The following is a 19,836-nucleotide window of genomic DNA, read 5'->3' as shown; positions in this document are numbered from 1 at the left end:
AAGGAGAAAGGGGGGAGCTGAAGATGAAGGGGGAGTCACGGGCTGAAAGCTGACAGCTGGAGGGAGCGCAGCGCCGTGGGCAAGGTCCAGTGCTAGCACTAAGCGGTACTTAGGGGCAAAGCCGGATTTCCTGCCCTAAAGAATCAGGATCAACATTGGGAAACTTCAAAGGATAAGCACCACCTTCTGGAAGAGGGAGGGAGGGTGGGCAGGTGCACAGACCTAACAGGCCAGAGGTCTAAGAAAGGGTATTCACAATGGCCGTGTGAGTCAGATGGAGCCAAGGCTGGGCTCCGGGCAGACTGCGGCTGCAGCCCCTCCGTTACAGTGAAGGTTCTGCAGATGCCAAAGCCTTCTGGGGGTTTGGGAAGCTCACTCGAGATGTACATCTCTTGGGGGGCGAGTTATCCACGTTCTCGTCCCCACTGTGGAAGCACCACGCTGGCCTGTGTGAAAGAAGCGGAACGCTGGGGCTGCGCTGCGAACCACCCGCAGGCACCAACGCATTCCAGGGTGACACTAAATGCCACAGCAGAGCCACCTTCACTTACTATGGGTGTCCGTGCAAACGAGTCTAGAGTGACAACACCGGTGTCCCTGTGCTGCCTCAAGATCACAACCATCACCAGGACCCTAGCATCCTCGAGTCTCACGGTGTGAACTCGAGACAGTCCAGTCCTGTCCAGTCCTGTGTCTGGCACTAACCAACCACAGCCCAAATGAGCCACAGCACCCCGCGCCTGTCTACAGGGGGCTCTGATGCAGTCCCAGGAGCGAAGCCCACGGGTGTTATTTCAAGTTTCCTGCTGCTATCACAATACTGCCAATAAAACTACTTCTTATCAGAGTGACAATGACGAGAAGTTAAGTCTCAATTTCAATTCTGACCTACTAAAACTGTTTGAATAATTGATTAGAGTGTAAGTCAAGGCAATCAAGTTTATTTTTCAGTTATGCAATCAAAGAACTGATTACTTCTCAAATAAAAAAAACAGAGAACTGGATTATTTCCCAGAATAAAAAGAAACAAGTAACAGTTTCTATGTAGGAGAGCAAGCAAGTGAGCCTCAGTGTGGGTGCAGCCACACACAGCTCTCGCTGGCTCTGCTCCGGAAGCCGTGACGTAACAGGATAATCACACACTGCTTAAATCTAGGAGTTCTTGTGGTTTAAATCTATGAATCATGCCCAGATAATCTAGCATGACTTACAAAACAATTAATTGTGATGTGCGGCTCAAGCCCTACAATCATTCTTTATAGTAGATTGATTTTCAAGGTGATTTTAGAAATACAAGAACTATCTTGGACAAAAGGCAAGAAGAAATAATATATTTAAAAAAAAAAAGAGGCAGATTTTCCTCCCACTGGTGAAGAAGATTGATTTCTCAATGATATTAGCTCTTTTATCCTATAATCAACAATCTTTCGAAATAGTCTAATCTAACTAGATGACTCAAAAGGCTTCTTTCATTTAACTATGATTCATTTTTACAATTATTATCTACTTTAAGAGGATCTTCTTCAGACACGCCTTTCTCCCCCAGGGCAAGACAACTCCAGGTCACACAGAGGACAGAGAACCTCACAGGAGAATCACAACCACTGGCGACAAGAGTCTGCCCTCTGAGCGAAGCCAGCACCTGGATCCCCAAGCAGGGACTCCCTTCTTGCCCTCTATCCTCAAGTCTGAGAACGAGGCTCCCAGAAACACTTGTGTCTAAGAGCAGAAGGACAAGACTCTGCAGGGGGACATCTGAGAAGGACTATGACGCCCTACAGTGACTTCTGCATGGACATACTGCTGATCACACACACACAGATGCCACCCTCCGAAGTCATTATCTTGGCAACTATACCTTAACGTGCTTTGGGATTTGTTTCGGAGCCTGGAAGCTTGCATATCCTTCCAGCTAGTGGTATCTGTCTTCTCAGGCTGAATTTAGCAGCAAAGTCATCCCAGTAGATGTACTTTTCTCTGGAAATCCCTCCCGACCTCCCAAGTCTAGGTGACAAGTGCTCCCAAATGGTCCCTGCACTTGCCCAACGAGCTCTTCTCACTGCCTCGAGCCACTCACGAATCATCTCTGACACAGCGCTAGCCCTCACTGCGCAGGCAGTTACTGTCAGGCCCACAGTCCACCACAGGCCTCCGAGGAATACTGAACCCATTACCCACCGCAGGGCGAGCTGGTTTGCAACACTGCATGCTCTGTCCTACCCTCTACTCTCGGAGAAGAACACCAGGCCTCCAGGGGAGTGTGTGTCTATGCAGAGGGACAACTACTTCATACCCCTGGGGAAGGCGACACTCTATTTTAACTATTATCACTTACATACAGGCAAAAGCAAAAAACATGATTCTTCACACCCTAAAAACTCACGACTCTCCCACTCCCAAATTTGCAAGCCCGATATCTTACCTAGCTGCAAGATCTTTATTACATCTCTGTAGGCCTTTGTCACCAGCTTGAAATGGCGATAAAGTGGGTAGCACAAAATTCTCCTTCCAAAAGACACCAGGATTTCATGAATATCGTTCCAAGTCTGTGAAATGCCATTTTAATCAGCAGTCATTTCCATAAAGTGTTACCAACAAAAGCATGCAATGAAACAGGAAACCATTCTCAATCAAACACTGTGAACCGGGTCATCATGAAGTAAAGTACAAGAGAAAGGAGAGCCAGGAAATGAGATTCTTTTTGTACAGTTCACAATATTTTACTGCAGTCTTCGTAATCTCTCATGCTATATCAACATATCACAAATGCTCCTTAAAAATCACTTATGTAGCAGGAAAGTTTTTAAAGAGTCTCCAGAATTACAAATAAAAATCTAAAACACGTGGCACTAACAAAATGCAGGTGCACATGAAGGATATTTTTAACTGGTATGCGCTACGTCCTCTGTCTTGTTCTAAGATGGCAAAGATCCAGGATGAGGAGCACTTGAGTGAAGCTTGGCCACAGTCTCTGCCCTCCTGGGTGTCTTTATTTCTCCTTGGGGCCTGAGTGGCACCTGTGATTTACCTCAGTAATCTGCTTTCACTGATAAAAAAGATTGGGCTGGTGATTTCTGAAAAAATGTTTTATCTTAAAAGGTAACAAACGGATACCATTAGCAACTCGAAACCCACTGAAAACTCTAGAAACAGGCGCTACAGTGTTGAGGTCCCAAGTTCAATCCCCAGAACCCCTGTAAACAAACAAAAATTGAAGGAAATTTTCTACAAAATTGTTTTTAAATTGGTTTGGGTAAATATAAAAAAGGAAATCACATGTAAAACTTGAAAAACAAAATTAAGACTAAGGGAGTGAGATAATCTCTACGTATCTTAACTCTCACAGCCACGAAAGCTCTGATCAAATATGCTGAATATTTAACAAAGAATATTTTTATCTAAAAGGAATTCTGAACTTTAAATAACTCTAGCAATAACCTAAACACTTATGCGTTTAACATAGCTTGTTAATACACGGGAATCAAAATTATCTCAATTCAGAATTATCTCAGAACAATAAAAACTTCTAAATAAACTCACAAATGTGTGGATTTTCGTGCAGATTTTAATTCCCTCATGAGGAAATGACTAGTCACCGACTTTCAAGATACCCGTTGGCAGAACTATTACAAAGCCCAGCCCCCCTACTGCGTGCTGACGGTGGCCACGGAGGAGCGCAGAGAGCCTGGAGAGAGCCACCCGGAGGCCTCACTGCAGGCTCAGGCTCAGACCTGGGAGCCGGGGACACGGAGATGATCTTTCTAACTATCTCCCTTGGAGGCTGCAGGTCCACAGCCAAACAAAGCTTCCGTGCTCATCAGGGTCTCTGATGAAATGCCTTACAGTCCTGTCTCCTCAGGGAACAAAGTGACACCACACACAGCCTTGACTTGGCATCCCAAAGCATGAGGGTCTCACCTGATGTCACTGTGATGACCAATGGTCTAAACTGATCCTTTTTTTTTTTTTAAACTTCTACTTTTAATTACTGAATTCACGTAAAACAGTTTGTTTAAAAATTAGTAACTGTAAAGATATCACCCTTTGATATTTCTGGTGAGACCTGCACATCTATTTTCTAGAACACAGACATGAGAACAATCATTACTGCACCAGGAGTCATCTGAGCCACCCTGACTGAGGGACGTGGGGTGCGTTGTCTAAGCTGTACGATCTCGGTCCCCACGTGTGCCACAGCGACACTCAGCTCACAGACTCGCTCAGAGGAGGAGCTAAAGTCACAGGCATGAAGGCCTGCGCAGGCCCTGGGGTCCACCTCCCGAGTGCTGAGCTCCAGGTCCGGCCACTCTGCACACCAGCTTCCAGTCCACCCACGTTCTCCCCCCGACCACGACCCTCTTCTTCCTCCAAGCTACATTTCCCTTCCCCAATTTCCAAAATACCTACTCGGCTCCATGACCACGAAAGACGAAAAACAAAGCTTCCGTGCTGAGACAAAGTAGCTTGAATTACCCAGAGTGAAGTAAAGACAACCGAAAAATAACGCTCTGAACAACAAAAGTCTGAAACCTGCAGCCAGAACCATACCTCAAACCAGCACAACGTGGCACTCAGTTTCCTGAGATTCCAAGAGGACTCCACCTTTGTTTTGGAGAAAAGAGTGACATCTGTTTTAGAAGCAAAGTCATTTGAAAATAAAACAAATCTCTCTACTCAAACTTGTACCTGAGTAGAACCGACAAATACAAGAACTGAGAAGTGTTGTGTGAATGTTCAAAATGACTGCTTTACTAATGCACAGACTATTAGACGTTTCCGCTTAGTTTGCTTGAAATCTTATAAAATAAAAATTTCTTACTAATAAGAATACCAAAACACAAAAGCAAATAAGCAGGGGCTTTGAAACTAAAAGCTAAAGGTAAAAAACGCTTGTTCCGTTTCTGTCCCTCTCAGTTAAGCCCCTTAATACTAAAGTGCCACCTGTGTCAACTTCACAGTGATCAAGAAATGGCCCTTCCAGAGAATACCTGTGAAGTTAAGGGTGTTCTAGAAAAGTTCTCCAAGGTGTCAGGTGTCACAATTTCAAACAGGTAAACAGGAGAATAAAAAAGGTAAATTTTATCAAATATAACCGAATGCTCTCACTCACCAAGATTTAATGATCTGAAGTACTTTCTGGTCAAAGAGAACATTTTATCCAACCATAGTGTCTTTATAAATGATGAGTGAAAACAAATTATTTTCAGATGCTTGGGCACCGAGTGACCCTCAGGATAGGTCGGACCCTCGCCAACAGAGCTCAGGCGCCCATGCGTGTCCCCAGCATAGCAGGTGCAGGGGCGTGCGCCCACATACACTTACATTCCTCTCGCCCTCGGTGACGCGGGTCTCGTAGCAATACGCCAGAAGAATGTCAATTAAGCCGTAGCACACCTGCCGGCGAGCTCTCTTGTCCAGCAGGAAAGATTTATTGACAAACTTCCGTAGCTGATATTTCTCTTCTTCAGAAAAAGACACTAGAAGATAAAACATTTAAAAATCATAGTCTCATTCAGTTTTATAAAATCCTCAATGTGGAAGATTTACCAAAATTAGAACTTTGAATATAGAAACTGGAATAAGAGTTCTTTCTACTTAAGTCTACACAGCTAAACAACAGTAGACGGCACGGTTTTATACGGCTTCTGTTCCGGACCTAGTAGCACTGAAGGAGAAAACGCTAAGGGTCCGCTCTTCACTCATTTTCGGGCCCCCACTGTTCTATGCTTCAGGCATTTAAACTCATAGTTACGAACTTTAATATTAAGACAATACATCTGGACCACAGAAGACATAACAGTCATAAAAATCACTATGACAATATTCATCATCCATTTTGAAAATTCAATACAAAGAAACAGAAACATTCCCATATGTAAATCAGTTTTATTTTTTACCACATAAACACAGTGTAGCATAAACGCACAGATGTGACTCCATCACACACCTCAGACTCAGGAAGAGGGTGCTTCTCTTCAACAGTTTCCTTCCCACCTTCAGCTTCATGAAAAGCTTTACATTAAAAATCTAATACACATCCCTGCACGGTTCCCTCCACACCAGGTGACAACATACAGACACACAAACATGCAGGTACCACTCCACAACACGGCTGGTAACCTGCTAAGTCACCTGGAACAGCTCATTTTTGCAGTGGAGTAGAAGATTCCGTGATGGACTACGTTTTATCCAACCACGCCCCCTACTGATGGCCAGTCACCTCCTCCTGCCTTCCTGCTACTCAATAATGATGCAAAAAATGTCCTTGACACATGTCCTTGCGTATTGGAGGCTTTATTTCCATAAGGTTCCCAAGAGTACATTTATTGAATCCAAAAGTTTATCTGGCTTAAAGCAAACACTTTGAAGGCTACAGTAATTCTCCCTTCCTTTGTATCCAGTCATGGATACAAGGTCCCTTTCTTATACAGACCTCCCATCTCACCTGGCAGGAAACATAACGGATTTCTCCCCAGTCATTTCCAGGGTAATGGACTGACAATAACTATGGGAGGCAAAATCCTAAGATGACATGACCCCTCCAAGGAGTCATATAACCATGCAGGATGGGGCTGGTGACTTGCCTCTAAGAATATAGCAAAGCTGGGGCAGTCACTCCCACAGTAAAGCCCTCCTATATACACAGACCTGAGCCGGGCTTTTCCTGCCCATGTTGAAGAAGTAAGAGGACGTGTGGTGAGGAAGCCTGTGGGGACACTTTACAGCAAGTGCCTGTGGTGGCCCCAGCAGATAGCCAGCAGCAGAGGGAGGCTTCTGTGCCACCACGGCAGGGGACAGAATTCTGTCAGCAACTGTGTGAGCCTGGAAGAGGACCCCAAGCTCCAGAGAGGAGCCAGCACCTGTCTGAAGAAGTTTAGAGCCTCCTGAGACCCTGTGCAGAGGACCCAGCAGAGGCAGCCTGACTTCTGCACGTGGAAACCATGAGGACATGAATGTGTGTTCTGTTAATTTGTTATATTGCAAGATAAAAATAAAACTGTCACACACCATGGTTATCTCATTAGCACCTTAATGCTAAACTTCAAGCGTTTTGTAAGTTTATTGGAAATCTGATTTGCTCTCCAGTGAATTACCCATCTAAATATGCTCCACCCATTTTTTCTGCCAGATGCCTTGTCTTATCAAGTTGAAGAGCTCTTTGTGTATTAGACATAAATCCTAACCACCTCTCCAAATCCACTGTATCTCGACAACTTTGTTTACGGTTCCGTTTGCCATTGAAGTATTTATTTTTCATGTAGCCAAATAAATCTATCTCTTAAAAAATATTCTAGATTTATAACCTCGGTTAATGTTTTCCCAACCTCTGAATTGCACATGAAGTCTAAGATTTACTATTTTGCTTTCTACATTTATGCTTTAATCCATCTGGGAGCTATTTTTTCACATTTTAAGATTTCAGTTTATTCCAGATGAACAGTTAATTGTGCCAGCAAAATTTGTTTAGTAATCCATTTTTTCCCACTGTATTGAACCACCAACTTTGTCAAACAGATCTATTACTTTTCTTGCTAAAAATTACAAAGTATTCTTGTTTGTTGTCACTATTGTGAATACAGTATTTCCCCCCATTTTCATAATTAAGTACTTCTTGATAAGAGAAAAAGTGTATCTTATTTCACGTATCAGATGTTTCACTAATATTGCCACCCAGTACAAAACAACAAACTTGAAATACTTACTGCAGATCACAAAATACCTCAAGCTTACGTAAAGGCTAGCAAGCATGAGACTGGAGATCTTTGCCCAATTACCATAAAGCAGCCTCTGAACACCATGTCTTCCTGTGCTTACACAAAACGATGCACAAGAGGCTTTCCTTTCCAATCATGTATGTTCTCACATTAATGAAATATAAGTATTAGTTCATTATTTTACAAATGAAGCAAAATACCTTGCCTAGAGCAAGATGCACAGAAAGAGCAACAGCTGGAAACAGGAACTAAAGGCTCAGTCCTAGGTAGTCTAAGTACAGCCTTGTCTTTCTTCCTCCCAGGGTCAGGGACTGAACCAGGGCCTTGTGCAGGCTAGGCCAGCGCTCTACTGCTGAGCCACATACCAGGCTTGTCTTAGAGCAATTTTAAAAGAAATCTAAGCATTTATATATCCTTCTAAGTAAAAGAGTTACTACTCTTTCATCTTGCAAAGTTATTTGTGATTTTCCTTCTATTCCCCCTCAATCACTTTCAAATTCTCTAAGTTTTTCACCCCAAGAGGAGCATCCTGCTTCTACTTCCGGGGCTTCACATCAACATAACGTCAAAGTGACTTTCGAGTCTTCTTCTCCAGGTTTAGAGTCGTCCGTGAAGTTCAGGTAAAGACAGACTACACGCCCCGACAGAGACCCCAAGACAGGGGCTGACACGAGACAGAAGTCTGTACCACCGTGGCCCGTGACTCAGGCTGGCTGGACACCAGCTTCCTATCACATAACCTCCACCCATCCGCCTGAGACAGCTACTCTGGCTTTTAGTAATCTCCTGGCCAACTAGAAAGCAGAAAGCAAGAGGGTGACAAGCCCTTCCTTTCCAGAAACGTCATCCGTAAAGCGTACCCAGCACTTCTGCTCACCTCCATCAGCTGAAGGAGGACAGAAAGCAACCGTCATCAGTGAGAGGTCACAGCTCAGCTGTAATCAAGAAGGCCTCCCGCTGAAAGAGGGGAGAAGGACAATGAAAAGACCCCTGGGCTCTTTGCCACCTCTTCAGAGGCCAGAACTTATTATTCTTGATATTCCCAAACCGAGCTCTAGGTGGCCAGCTGGCCACACACTCCAGCTCAGCCGGACTGCCTTTCTGCTCTTCCCAGCCTGGTCAGGGCAAGGGAACGACCACACACAGAGGACAGGCCCCGGCCTGCTGCACTGTCCCCAAAGGCCCATGTCTATTAGAGGCTTGATCTCCACGCCGTTGCCCGTTGTCGTGAAGTCTTGTAAGGGCTGGGCTTCCTGGGAGTTTTACATCACTGGGATACCCTGGATGGAGGGATGGAGCCCAGCCTCTTCCTGTCTGTCTTCAGCGGCATGGCTGTGAGACAAACAATGTTCCAGACATTTTGGCCCTGACATTCTGTCCCATCACTGGCCAAAAGCAACAGGTCCAAACATGGACAGAAACCTCTAAGTGTAAGCCAAAATAAAACCTTTCCTCTTTTAAACCAATTATCTCAGGTATTTTGTTATAGTGATAGAAATCAGCAAACAAAAGCCTTTTCACATATGATTTTCCAAACTCACTTCCGTCTGTCTTAGGAGCCTTAAGTTTAAGATGGGTTCTTTTTATTTAAACGCTTCCAGTGGTTTTGCGCCCTGTTCTTGTGTTGGGGTGTCAGGGGTGACACTTAAATATTCTTAATTTAAAATACTGGAAGCAATACTCCTTTCACTAAAATATACTTACTTCAAGAAACAGGTTTTGAAATATATTTATGTAATTATTTTTCAACCTGTTAGCAATCCTATGCTAAAAAGGGGAAGATATGTACTTCTATAGCATTGCTTATATAAATAACAATAATTTAAAAAAATTATTTAATTTGCTGGCCAGTAATGTTCTAAATACAAGTTAAAAGACTGATAGGTATCAAGTCAAGCATTCTTTAAAGACCAATGTTCAAAAATTAAATTGGTAAGACAAATAAACCAGGTGTTGACTCATCTAAAAACCCCTTAACTTAAATAGAAGCACTCAGTTCTCTTTAAGCAATTTGATTTAAGGCAGCTCCCCAAGGGGCGCACACTGACGTATGAAGAAGGTACGCTGACAGACTATCTGAAGACCCAGGTATTTAGCAAAAGACTCGAGACAGCATTCCCTTAAGCACAGTTTTTTAGACTCATTAATTTAGCTAATAGGAGAGTGCCAGGTGTTCAGGGCACTATCACTCACTCGAGAAAAGCCTTTACACCCTCGTTGGCCAGTGAAGACCTCTGCTTTCACAGCTCTGAATCACACAGTGAGTGTGCCCAGAACCACGTGGCGACAGGCTCTTTTGCACGCTCTGCCTTTACACTTACCCTGTCATCCTGCATGTCTTTCAGCCGTCTGGAAAGGCTGACCCAGACGTCACACTACCCACACGCAGGGACATGCCCATGTCACTTTCAACCACTGCACAGCACACGCACAGCTGACCCGACTGCACCCCTGGTTCTCAGGTGCCAGGTGCCCCAGGCTTTCCTGAAAACACCAACTTTTCTGAACATTTTTCAAGTTCCATTTCAGCTTGCTTAGTTCACTGATGATACACAACACACCCACATGCTGAAATTCATGCCAAGAGACCAGAGAGGATGAATAACCTAAAGGAGCCAGGAAGTCTCTAGAGAAATCAAGAGTCTGGGCTCCCAGAGGCCTTCTTATTACAACTGTAGATCCTACCACCCCGGGGGAACTCGGGGAGGCTTGCACACGGCCAGATCTAACCATGCAGCATCCTGGAAATACCTGCAGGCCTGAGCCAGCAGGGCTTGGATGATCGCCACCACACGTGACATCTGCCAAGCACTTGTATGATTCAGACACACTACAGAGTGGCTCCGCGGTACAGTCCACAACATTTCAGTTAATTATACTTGTAAAATAGTCGGCAGTGAACAAAGCCGGCTGAAAGCTCAGCAGGTCTGGGAAGCATAGGGCCCAGGGTCACCTCCCAGTGTTCAGAAGATGCCCACCAACATGTGCAGGTCTGCCAAGGCACTCCCACCAACAGGGAAAGGCGCCGTGGTGCCCACCTTCTCCTGGACTTTTTAACATTTTTTTAGTTTCCAGTCCTCCCCTGCTCTCTAAACACCCTCCAGGTACCCCGTCTCTGGGTCTGGGTCAGCGACCCGGTCACCATGGGCTGGCTCCTGCAGAGCACTGTGCCCCCTGAGGGCAGGTCAAGGGAAGGAGGAGCATCCTGCACTTGGGCCTCCTGCTAGACGGCCAGCCCTCAGTGCTGTGATGTCACAGCTGGCGCCTAGAGTACTTATGCCAACAGGGTGTCCCTGCCAAGAAGTCCACTGATCGTGAACATCGCAATAAGCCAGTATGTGCCAAGATGCTTGGGCTGAGAGTGACCACTGAAAGGCACCAGGAGAGATATGGCAGGGCCATCTTCAAGAATCCAGCACCCAGGGCTGGGGCTCAGGGGTAGAGGCTCACCTTGCATGTGCGAGGCCCTGGGTTCTATCCTCAGCACCAAATAAAAATAAATAAGTGAAATAAAGGTATTGTGTCCAACTACAACTAAAAAATAAATATTAAAAAAAGGAACCAGAGCTCCAGGGGCACAGTGCTCACCACGGCCTCCACGAGGCAGCCTGAGGATCACTGCAGACGAGCCGAGTCCAACCACAGAGTCAGGAAGATCAGAACGAGAGTCACAGCCCAGGCCAGGCCAGCACCATGAGACTGTAATGGTACCGAAGTCCCCACGGGAACTCAGAGTCAGGAATACCAGACAAGAGTCACAGCCCAGGCCAGGCCAGCCATCGTGAGACTGAAGATGGCACCGAAGTCCCCTGCAGAACTTAGTGTTAGGAAGATGGGGAAAGAACCACAGGTCGGCCAGGCCAGCAGCGAAGGTTCCCACCGAGGTCCACATGGAGTTCAAAGCAGGTGAGTGACTCTCAACGTGAAAAATGGACCAAAGGAGCGCCCTACCACAACCCCACGCCCCGCGAGGAAGTGTTCAGGAGGCAGCGCCTACTGCCACGACCCAGGGGAGAGACCAGAGAGGCAGAGGGGACACAGGGGAGTGGGGGCAGAGCAGGCCCACGTGCCTTGGGTAAACAGAGATTTAAAGGTTGCTTCTTGGCCTACTTCTTTCCCCCTCATTTTATTCTGCTTCAGCACACTTTGATTCATTCCTCTAATTCTGAGTATCCCGAGCACTTGGGTAGGAAGCCAGGCCCAGTGGCACACACTGTCGTCCCAGCTTCCTGGGAGCAGAGGAGGAAGGACTACTTGAATTTAGGATTTCAAGGCCAGCCTGGGCTACCCTGTAAGACACCCTCTCAAAAAAGGAAAAAAAATCAAACATGTGAATAAGAAAAGGGGGAGGAGATATCTCATTAACAAAATACTTCCCCTTAAAGCTTTATAAAGTACACAAAAATGGCAATTTCACAGGTGGCCATTCAAATCCTGGCTCGCTCTCCTACCACTGATTTACTCTCTGATGATGACTTCTAACGTTCACAATGCACAACACCTCATTCAGTCCTCGTGACAACTCAGACAGGTGTAGGATTTCCATAGCAACCAGAAGTCAGCAGACCACACCGCTAGACGTCTGAGCTCAAGACGCATTTAGCTCACCCGGCACCTCCCTGGACAGACTGGAAGAGACACCCCCTGCTCAGCAGAGCCCAGGCTCCCCTACCTTAGATCACAGCCCTGGCTGTGCCTGAAGCCCCACCCCCAGTGCAAGTCATGGGACAAAGGGGGGATCAGGAGAGCCCGTGGTTGGGAGGACAGACTCTGGGTTAACCACCGTTAAGTCACACAGAGAGCAGTGATTCAAACGGAACACTGGACCGAGAAGGAGCTCTTCACCAAGAGTGAGAATGTGAGTCAAGGGTAAGGCCTCCCTAGGTAAAGCCTTCCTTAGATCCGAGGGCAACTAGCTCTCCCTGGTGGACAGAGAGCTCAACTGCGCGGCTGCCAGTGTTTCCCACCCCACCTCCCTGAAGTGCTGGGCTACACCTGGGGAAGGGGAGTCCGCCAGCAGACATCCTGCGCCATTTCAGTGTGGGCTACCTTCTGAGAAGACACACAGGCACAGAGCTAACTGCCCAAATCATGTCAGCAACTCTACACCTGAAAATCTGCCGGTGACATGGGGGAACTCTCTGAAGGCTTCTTAAATTATATATAAACCCAGGATTTGTTGAAGACAATAAATGTATCAAGGGTTATTATAAATGAGTTTCCTCTCATGCAATAGAGCCAATTTTCTATTTTGTAAAAGCAACAATTTTTTGATCTACGAGAAATCACCTAAACTCTAACAAAACTTAACTACAAAAATAATAACTATTTTTCCATAAATACTTATTTCATACCTGTTGCATAACAGGCACTTAACTAGATACTACTGCACTGCTAGGCCAAGAATAAAAAAAGACACCACACAGACCCCGCAGCGATCGCAGGTGGAGTGGGAATGCAATGGGAGAGAATTTAAAAATACACAAAATGATTACCAGCAATTACTTTAGGAAGAGGAAGCTGGGGTAGGAAAGGTCTATATTTCACTAAATAGTCTTGAGAGAGAAAGAGAACCTTTCATTTACCCAATGAAATTTTAGTTTTAATATATAAGTAAAAGCCAAATCAGTATGTTAGCCAAAACAGACTCTTGTTCTTGATCTATCAGAAACGGTTACAACTTGAGCATGCAGACTTAATATGCAACCTTGAACTTATAGAAGGAACTTCTTGTTTTAACTCAGGCAATAACATGCGCTCCTAAGAAAGGACTCTTTGTGGGCCACGTCTGGCTGCGTGTTAAATATGGCATAGCCGTCCCTCTGGTCATAAAACCCCAGCTCAGCTTTCATGGGGACATGCTGGCCCACCCGTCCCCTGGAAGTGGTGGGCATGAGCACAGCCATACTGGCCTCCTCATACAACTGGGTGTGAAAAAACAAGGAGGGCATATCAAATTCATTCAACAGAGAGAGACAGAGAACTGGGTCTGTTCCCACCATTACCAACACTTAAACGCCTCCCCACGGGACTGTGTGTACCTCTCAAGCAGTTTTTTTGAAAACCACAAATGTCCTGAATGTTAATACCCCTGAGTTTACTACAAATTGATAAAAAAAAAAAAAAAATTTAAAAGGACGCCAATGGTTCTAAAGGAAACGGAACTTCAAAAGCATTTTCCAACACAAAGAAGTGAAATGTAAATTTAGTGGCATTTTCAAGGATGAGGATCTCTTTTCTAGAATCAACAATACAAGATCATATCTTCACATTGTGAGATAATTAAAACCATGTGTTTAAGAATAGGGAAGGCAGCAAACTGGGTACTCAGAGATTTTTTTTTTTTAATTTTAAAAACTTTTTATTTTAAACTGATTTTAGACTTACAGGAATATAGTTGCAAAAACAGAAGACAATTCCAGAATATTTCTCACCCTGCTTTCCACCATGAGATTTTAAAAGTTTTAACAAACGAGTCTCATTGTGAGTTTCTTACCTAACGCAGCATGACTTTCTGGCTGCCGACTCTTCCCCAAACAGGCCATCATTTCTGAATATGGATCATTCCACCAAGGATTATACTTCAAAATCTGTTCGACTGCCTCATCTTCAAAGAAGTCAGCTCTGAGGAGGAACAGTGATTGGCTCGTTAGGCAGGACTAGCTGGCTTCCATCTCTCCAGTTTTATCTTCATTCATCACATTTCCACCACAAACATGGACTGTTAATCCAGAGTTGTCTCGAGGAAAGACGGAGTCCTTATTTACTCCTTTCACTACCCCCCCACGAGACTGTGTGCAAGCCGACATTTGTGACATTTGTGATCTCTTTCAACAGAAGCACTGGACGGTCATCCTGACCTCAAGGCACATCCCCCTTCAATGTCCTGGGAGAAGTGAATCTGAACACACTCACTGAAACCCAGCACTCGGGCTAGGATTTCACGCACCACAGATTTTGGTAAGGTGTCAATAAAGGAAAAGACCTTTCAAACCACCAGCAAAGGAAAACAGAGCAGGAAATTCAGGAAAACTTCACAGAGAGGCGCGCGCACACAAACACACACACACACACACACACTTTTTATCATGTGCATGGATACTTTCTACGACAATGCAAGCTATTTTACTGGGTTTGCTAACAGTTCCTTGATTTTAAATTACTGAGAAAGATAAAAGAAGTCAGCTTTGTAAAGAACAGAAAACTAATTTTCCTGAACTCCACTTTCTCAGTTTTAACTAGAAAAACCACAGCTATATTTAAAATATACGTCTCACTCTCGGAGGACACTTACTCAGAAAATATGCTATCTTGCATTCAAGGCTGGAAACTGGAATTCTTGAGAAAAGAGTGAGAAAGCATAACTCATGAAAAATTTTGTCTATGTTTCAGACAATGAGAAATTCAAGGAAATGGTTGCTTTGATAAATCAAATTTGCTAGCTGATATTTTTATGACTTTAGATACTTTTTTCTTTCATCTGAGATACTGAAATCTTTTGAAAATCAGAAAGACCAGGTAAGAACTGAGTCCATCCTTGGTTCCAGCCACAGCTCTAAGTGCTGGGCACCCATTCCCTCCTTCCCTCCTCCCACCATCACCATGGGTGTGTGGGAGGGGCTGTTAAAACACCCATTTTACAGGAGGAAACTGAGGCCTGGAGAACTGTGAGCTGGTAGGAAGTGTGGCCAGGATGTGGGCCCACTTGAGCCTTGCTCCAGAATCCAAGCTCCTACAAACACAAACTTCCTGTTTTTGTTTTTCTAATGAGGAAATAAAAAAATATGGGTCAAGACTGAATAGTATCTTAAACAGGAATTCTCAAATCCATTTTCACCAGGCGCACAAAGCACATGGCACTAGGGTAAAACAGTGGCTTTACAAACGAATCCTCTTTTCTTATTGGCTGTTTCTTTTTCCTTAAAGTGAACAAAAATTCTTTTGAATTGAAGTTCTACTATAGACTCATTCTCAAATCAAGAGGGCTGGACAGAATATTCTGGGCCAAAGAATAGTTGTCAAAATCCAGGTAACAATGCCACACGTTGAAGAAAAAAGTGCTGAGAGGAGATGAAAATAATATGCTGTGGTGACAACAATCTTGTAATTCATGTTTAAAAATATAGGGGTTTGTCTGTGAGAACTGAATACTTGAACTCTCACTATGGGAATGACACGTTGAAGGAGCCAACAGGAGGAGGAGAAACAGTAGTGGCCGCAGGAACAGCGTGGCAGTGGACATGAGCGAAACCACTCCCAGAACCCTAGGGTGAGGGGCAAGGGGTTAAGGAACTAGAAGAGTCAACAACCCAGTGGACACCCACTCTGTCATTGAGACGGGGCACAGGCTTGGGACAGGCTGAGTTCCGGTGCCCTTATGTGACATAAAAACAGACCTGTCCAACAGCAGCTGGACACGTAAGTTGGGTACTTGAGGAAGGCACGGGAGTCACGAGTATTTGGAGCAAGGAAGAGGACAGACCCACCCAGGAAGAAGGGCACAGTGAGAGACAAGGGCCTTGGACCCTGGAGCACTGGGGACGCCTCAGGCAAGGCCGAGGGCCCCCAGCTGCCCCCCCCAGGGCAAGTCTGCTGGGGAAAGCCATCACCTGGCGTGGTGGATGGCTCTCCTACCCCCTATTTACCCACCTCCGCCAACTCTCTATCTAACTGGTGACAGTGAATAAGATCCACTACTCCTGTTCCAGTAATCCAACGGGGTGCGGTCCACTAGGTCCGTGAAATACGAGTTTCCTAAGAAGATTCGAGGCTCGGGTTCTCCTTTCCAGCCAGGAGTACCAGGTGCAGGCGGGAGACCCCGCCCTAGCACAGGATCCGCCCAGCCCTGCGGTGGACAGGGCTGAAGGGCCCCGGCCTGGGGAGCCGGGCAACACGTCGGTCAACCACGGAAGGCTGAGAAGGGGGGTGAGGACAAGGGAAAGGAATGGCACAGCCGTGGGACTGAGGGATGTGGGGCAAAGGAAGAGCCCAGAGGAGTCCTGGCTTGGGAACCTAGGCGGCTGGGCTGGGAAGTGGGGCAGGACGAAGGCTTCAGAGGGGACGGGAAGAGTCCCCTGGGTCGAGCCGAGGCAGAGGAGTCAGTGCCTGGTGTGGTCGTGCTCCAAGCCCTAGGCGGCTTCTTCACAGCCCTCGTCACCACAGAACTGTCCCCTACTGCCCTCACGGCAACAGGCCCCTGTGAGCCAGACCACCATCCTCGCCACCACGGTGATCCCCTTGTGCCCGCGGCACTGCCTGGCACGCGGCTCACTCAAACAAATGCCTGCCATGCTTAACAAACGCTGAATAACGTGACTTGTAAAGGGTCCCAAATGGTGGATGGTCACTTTGTCCTATTTTTATCTCAGAGATGTTCATAATTTTGATTAAATTCTACTGTTGTCTCCCAAAGAAAAAGGCAAGGTCTCATGAATTGGTTAAGGCAAAGACTATGTCAACAATTAGATGACAACTTAAGTGTGTCATATGCCCAGCACTGTGCGGCCACAAAACCCACCAGGAGAGAAGTCCCAGCACGGAAGCACCCAGAGAGTACAGCACAGGGTTTTAGAAATAATAACCCACAGTCAATTATTTTTGCCTTTGAAATTTATAAATTCCTTTCTATAATCAGTGGACCTCACTATGTTCTGCTTAGGCTGAAATCAGTTAGCTTTCATCATATGCCCCCCAAAACCTGACATCCTGAGACCTCATGACCTCTAAGGACAGGTTAGACGACTAAAAACAGGGACTGCACAATGCAGCATGAATTAGTGTCACAGGTAGACGTTACCCACGCATATGGAAGGGGTAAGAGCATGAGAGCGATGCACCACCTCGGGGTCACAGGACACAAAGGGACAGGTTTTCTAAATTGTATTAACCATTAACAAAAAAAGCGCTGAACTAAAATTTTTTAATTGAAAATTTACAAGAACTTTGTGTTTCATGAAATATAAATGATATTTGGGCAAGTCAGCCAGCTAATATGAATAACGAGTAAAGGATCCCACAAATCACAACTAGCCAAAGTCTTACTGCCTCAGAAGTCACCAGGAACCTGGACTCTGTGACTGCACTCTTCTGCCCCAGCCCAGGACTACGGAGGCCCCTCCTGTAAGAAGTCCTCGGTGAGCAAGGGAGAGGACCCTTCCCACACGCTACTGAAGAAGGTGAGCTTCCAGACAAGAAACAGAGGTGCAGAACAAGGGCTGCTTCCAATACCACCCTGCCAACTCTTGTTCTCCATCTCCCAGTTCTCTCGGGGCACACTCTCGTTCTTCCAGCTTCAAAATAGACAGTTCTAATTAAGGCCCCCCCCCACCTGAAATTTCAGTCTTGTAAAGCTCATTCTGTTTTCATGCTGGCCGGAGAAATCTGCTGACCATGAAATTTCCACCTTAAATATCCAGCATGATTTTAAATGGGTTTCTTCAGATGACTCTTCAGTGGACCTTTAAAACCACAACTGGAGAGAGAAAGGTGATTAGAAATGGCAACGTGAATGGAGCTCAACCTCTCCGACGCCCTCCAAAACGCAACACAGCCCGCTCTCCCTCGGCTGCCTTAGGGTAGTGAGGAGGTCCACCCACCATCGTCACACATCACAAACAGATCTCTGCCAGTCCAGTCAGCATCCTTGTGTCACAGGAGACAGCATGTTAATCACAGAGCAACCGTAGTTCAACCACAATTGTGTACACAGAAAGGAAATACCAGTGACAAGTGCAGAGACTCTCCAAGTCCTGGCCAGGCCCCTTGGCAGCAGCATGACCTTGGTCAAGTTTCTGCACTTCCTTTCCTCGTCTGCTGTGAAAACTAAATCAAATAATCCCACGAGAGCACTTGATAAATGAAAGCCCAGTATGGACATGCGGGGCCGTGATGATTAAGTCGCAGTGTAGCAGTTGGAGCCGTCGGCCTCGGGGAAGGTGAGGGAGGCCCAAGTCGACGCACAGGCCCATCCTCCACAAAGGGGCCACGAGGATCGCACAGGGCTGCTGTCATCACGACCTCTCCAGTGATGGCGAGTCACGTAAGCGTGCTGTGTGAATGGAGCCTGAGAGAACGGCGCTCTGGCCAGACACCACTAAGGCAGGGGAGAAGCGCAGCCAGACTGCAGCCCACAGGTTCCCCTCGTGCTCCACCACAGGGACACACACTCGTTACCTGAACAGACTGCTCATTACAGGGAAGACCCTGAGCCAGCAAGAAATGCAGGACCTGAGGTTCAGCCTCGTCAGGAAACGGAGACATTCCTTCATCACCCTATACCACCGAACACAGCAAACGTCTACTTAAAAGGAGGGTAAGCATTCTCATGGATTCACTCTTTTCTTACTCATAGTGAGAAAAACCTCAAAAAAGGATGCTAGGGAGTCCTCTGTTGCTAGGGTGAGCGACAAGACGCGAGAGTTTACAAAGATCACCACCTTGGGGGCAGCTGCAGCTAACCCCAAGGTCAATTAAGTTTTCAGCCACGACTAATTTCCAGCATCCAAAATGTGTCCAATCTGTAGAGTCAGACACTCCTAAATGGATGACAATAAACTCTTTAGTCCTCAGAAAGCTCAGTACTCACAGATAATGATCAGGGTCGAATTTAGCCAGCTCGGCAGCCAGGCGCTTCTGCCTTCGCACAGCCGCAGGGGTAGAATCGGGATCCTTAACATCAATGACGTCACTCAGCTCATCCTAAACACGCAGAAAAAGAAAGATAATTTGCTATCTTCTATTTTTAGCATTTTAAAACTCAACTTTTTCAAGGAAAAGAAATAGCAAAACACAGGAGAATCTTAATGGATCAATAAACTATGATGGTGCCCGTGACCCAGAGATTCGGATCAGGCGGATGACTGTGAACCGCGCAGCACTCCCTAGGCCCTGCTTGAGGTGATCCATCTAATCCTTACAGCAAGCAAACCGGTTAACATTACTTCAGCTCCAACAGCTTGACAGGAAGCCACAATGGAATATAACCCCTGCAGCAAACAGGACGCTTGGTTCTCCATCATCTCCCAAGTGACGGAGATGCCCCTCAGGTCTGAAGGCTGAGTACAGACAGCCACCTGCTGCTTCCTAAGTCTAGCTTGGCAGGTCTCACAGAAGAGTCCTCACA

At 46.0% G+C, this 19,836-nt stretch overlaps 1 protein-coding gene across 4 annotated transcripts in view; it reads right to left on the bottom strand.

Moving 5' to 3' along the window:
- Shq1 (SHQ1, H/ACA ribonucleoprotein assembly factor) overlaps positions 1–19,836 on the bottom strand; it is a 68,653-nt gene that overhangs the window by 36,210 nt on the left and 12,607 nt on the right. For all 4 annotated transcript variants that reach the window (XM_046425612.2, XM_046425611.2, XM_046425614.2 and 1 more), the window contains exons 5-9: positions 19,300–19,412; positions 14,212–14,339; positions 5,323–5,477; positions 4,549–4,602; positions 2,423–2,546 (exon numbers count right to left, since the gene is read on the bottom strand). In XM_046425612.2, coding sequence (XP_046281568.1) covers positions 2,423–2,546; positions 4,549–4,602; positions 5,323–5,477; positions 14,212–14,339; positions 19,300–19,412 — 574 coding nt within the window. The remainder of the gene's footprint in view (positions 1–2,422; positions 2,547–4,548; positions 4,603–5,322; positions 5,478–14,211; positions 14,340–19,299; positions 19,413–19,836) is intronic.

This window comes from Marmota monax, unplaced genomic scaffold, assembly GCF_021218885.2.
Source record: "Marmota monax isolate L192 unplaced genomic scaffold, Marmota_monax_Labrador192_F-V1.1 WCK01_AAM20220418_F8-fsc00028, whole genome shotgun sequence".
NCBI classification, from domain to species: Eukaryota; Metazoa; Chordata; class Mammalia; order Rodentia; family Sciuridae; genus Marmota; species Marmota monax.
Note: the sequence above shows the minus strand (reverse complement) of the source record. Positions and strands in the feature narration are given on the sequence as shown.